General features: G+C 42.3%; 1 protein-coding gene across 4 annotated transcripts in view; it reads left to right on the forward strand.

The window, feature by feature from the left end:
• LOC118477182 (synaptotagmin-7-like) overlaps positions 1-3,878 on the forward strand; it is a gene marked incomplete at its 3' end in the record, with an annotated part of 257,385 nt that overhangs the window by 124,970 nt on the left and 128,537 nt on the right. For all 4 annotated transcript variants that reach the window (XM_035971474.1, XM_035971477.1, XM_035971472.1 and 1 more), the window contains 1 exon segment: positions 2,092-2,246. In XM_035971474.1, coding sequence (XP_035827367.1) covers positions 2,097-2,246 — 150 coding nt within the window.

The raw sequence follows: 3,878 nt of genomic DNA on the forward strand, positions 1-3,878 counted from the left end.
CTCGTCTCTCTTTCTTTCTTTTTCTCTTTCTCATTCTCTCTCTCTCTCTCTCTCTCTCTCTCTCTCTCTCTCTCTCTCTCTCTCTTTGTTTCCCCATATTTTTCTATCTCTCTGTGTTTTCCTCTGTCTGTCTCTCTGTCATTATGTCTGATCCCCTCTTCATCTCTTTCTCTCTTGATTTAGTTCTCTCTCTTTCTCTCTCTCTCCCCCTCCCCTCTCTCTCTCTCTCCCTAAACCTGAAAAGCATGATGTCACCATCCCAAAAGTAATGTCTTGAACCACCCACAAAAACCGTGTGATCAAAGATACATTTACTGAAAAAGGAACTGCGTTTGACGATGCTTTAAACAAGCACTATGAGCGCTATTCTGTCTGTCTTTTCACAGAGGAGCGCCCGCTATCACCCAGTAGAAAACATCCCCTAGTAGGTAGCACAATAATGGCGGAGGCTATATACCCCGCGCAGACACGGAGAAATAGAAAGAAAAAATGAAATGGATTGAAAAAAAGAAAAGATCTTTGAGCTAGGGCTTTCTGTAGCCAGTTGATCTTCCAATAAATTGTTTATCGATTATTATCTTTCATGGGCCGTCTTCAATTAAAGCCTGCCAGCCCCTCATGAGAAGCGGAATGTTGCTGTCCGCTACTTCTGAGCGCACCCTTAAAAGCTTCCTGTTCCGAATGCTTGAGAAGCATCCGTCTTGGGGGATGTTTCATTTAAACGATATCATTTCCAAACGCCCGTTTGTCGCTGGCCTGTGATGAGTGGGCGAGGTTTGGTTGTCTGACATTTCGCAGAATCTGTAGAACGCCGCCAAAGGCCATTCTTGACCCTGGATTGACGGCCCTTTTACGGTTACGCAAGATCCGTTTCTAGAAGGTCGGATATTTTGTAAACCCGGAAGCCACCATGTAGCCTACAGCTTTCTAGAATTGTGTTTACAGCCGTACCAAGCTCGATGCTATTGCCGGCTTATGAGGGCTTTTAGTTTTAAAATGCTGACGGGAGAATTGAGGAGACATTAGTGGGCGTCAAAAGTGCCCATGGAGCTTTACGGCTCGTTCAAGACAGCAGTAGGAGACAAAGTATACAGACCACCAGAATGAAATGTGTTCCGTTTTGAAATGGTGTAATGTGTTCCAAACACCATCAGCATCACCTCGAAAATCACCCTCACAACTATATTTCCCAACGCCATTGCTGTTATCTATAAAACCACCTTCACTATCTTTCCAAACACCTTCGTTATCACCTTCTATCCTACCACCACTGTCTTTCCAAACACTATAATATTATTATAGTAATAATAATAATAGTTGTATGCATACAGCGCATATCCCCGCTCTACTGCATGTTCTATGCTCTATTCAACCAGCACACCCTAGGACACTCAGAAACAGTGGTGGCCTAGTGGTTAGGCTCTCGGACTCGCAACTGTAAGGTCGTGGGTTCGAATTCCGTCAAGGGCCCAACGTTGTGTCCTTGGGAAAGGCACTTTACACGAAGTTTCCTCACTTTACCCAGGTGGGAATGGGTACCCGGCTATAGACAGCGAAAGATTTTGTCAGTTTGTAAGTGTTTGAGCGCTTAATCAGCTGCTTGCACTGTATGCTTCCCGGGAAGCTGAGAATGTTTCGGAGTGTTCTATGGTAGTGCAGGGGTAATAATGTAGTGTAAAGCGCATAGAGCCTGCTGATGAGCGGGGATGTGCGCTATACAAATGCTATCTATTATTATTATTATTAACTATCTCGGCTTCCCGGGATGCACGCAGTACAATTTGTGGATTGCACGTGCTAAAAAACTCACACACTGACAAGATCTATCACCTCCAAAACCATCATCACTTCCTTTTCAAAACCGCCATCACTACTGCTCCAAAACCTCCACCACCACCACTATCATACCATCAACTCTAACCCCACCTCCTCCTCCTCCTTTCCTCACATTTCCAAAACCACTACATCCAAAACCACCACCACTACTACCACCACCACCACCACCACCACCCCCACCACCACTATTATACCGTCAACTCTAACCTAACCCTTTCCTCCCCCTCTCCTTCCCCTCCCCCTCCCTCCTCACAGCGGATATGGTGGCCACCTTCAACACCTCGGCCATCTTGGTGGGCTCTCTCCTGGGTCTGCTCATCTGTGTGCTGGTGGCGGCGGTAGTCTACACGCTCTGCCGCCGGAGGAAGATGTTCGGGGACGAGGAGAAGGTCTTGCCCAAAGTCTATCAGGTGAGTAGAATATGGTTATATGATGGGTGGGTGTCTATCAGGTGAGTAGAATATGGTTATATGATGTGTGGGTGTCTATCAGGTCAGTAGAATATGGTTATATGATGGGTGGGTGTCTATCAGGTCAGTAGAATATGGTTATATGATGGGTGGGTGTCTATCAGGTCAGTGGATGGTTATATGATGGGTGGGTGTGTATCAGGTCAGTGGATGGTTATATGATGGGTGGGTGTGTATCAGGTCAGTGGATGGTTATATGATGTGTGGGTGTCTATCAGGTCAGTACATGTAGATGGTTATTATAATATTATTGGGAATATGTTAGTTCTTTTCCTTTCAAGTAAGGATATAACAAAGGAAAAGTGTTTTAGAGAAACCTCAAAGCAAGGAAATCACGTAAAAAGAAATGTGTTTTAGACTAGCCTCAATACAAGGAAATTACGTAAAAGTATGTGATGCATCATGAGGAAATAAAGCACTGGTCAGAATAATGAACTCGAAGATACGGCATTTTCCCGTCGGTTTGGACATTTTTATGAACTTTTGTTTCTTTGCTGAATACCTTTTACGTCCATTTGAAAACACATTTCTGTATAGATTTTTACTTTTTTAAAAACATTGATTCAAGGCACAAAAATGTAAATTTTCCGTTTCCAAGAACTCTCAAGCTGTGAAAGTCACCAAACTTTGGTGGCCATGTTCTCGCTAATTGTTACACTGACACCAGGCGACCCCCACCACCGTCAATCGCAACTGTCTGGACGTCTATTCAAGATAGTTGGTTATCTTTTTCAAAGAAAGATTAGTATACAACATGAACAAGCTATAGATGATACAAATAACTCCATATGCCCACAAATTGACGAGATTTCACTATGTCGTTACACATATTATTATGAGGTTTGGAGGAAAGATGCTTCTTACAACATGGGTACACTGATTGACTGTTATTACTATGGAAATTACAAATAATTACCTTAGTACTTAAACACTCATTGCAATACCTAAAAATACATCATAGTAGTAGGTTATGTAATCACAAAATACATTACGAAGACATATAAATAAAAAAGAAAGACATATTAGAATATGCAAACACACATTACAATAAAGAAACACAAAATGGGTTATGTAATACATATATTACAATATTGTAAACACAATTACGATGTGCAAACGCATAATAATTATTACAAAGTGCAAACACACATAATACTGTTTTTTCAACAACCACTTTGGGATTTTCTCAAACACTGGGGCGGGGATCTTACAGATTTAAATAGCTCTTTCAGAGGAGGGGTGTTTCTTTTTTCCCATAAATACATTTTTGTTTTAATATAACCCCGTTTCATTGTCTACTTGTCCGTCCGACATTTTGTCAGTCTGTTCAGGGAGGGTAGAGCTACTCGATAATTTTCCCGCCACAAACAGGTACCATGGTGATTCTGTAGAGAGCGTCATAATAATGGACATTCTGATTTACAGAGGTCGCTTCCTTAGCAATAACGTTAACCGACTGGAAAATGTTTGACGCCTGTGTGAGCTGGACAGAAGGATAGGGAGAAAGAGAGGGAGAGAGAGGATGTTGTATGGGTTGGTAAACAGACATAGACAATAAGAAAGAGAGAGTGA

This window comes from Aplysia californica, unplaced genomic scaffold (genome assembly GCF_000002075.1).
Source record: "Aplysia californica isolate F4 #8 unplaced genomic scaffold, AplCal3.0 scaffold00017, whole genome shotgun sequence".
NCBI lineage: Eukaryota > Metazoa > Mollusca > Gastropoda > Aplysiida > Aplysiidae > Aplysia > Aplysia californica.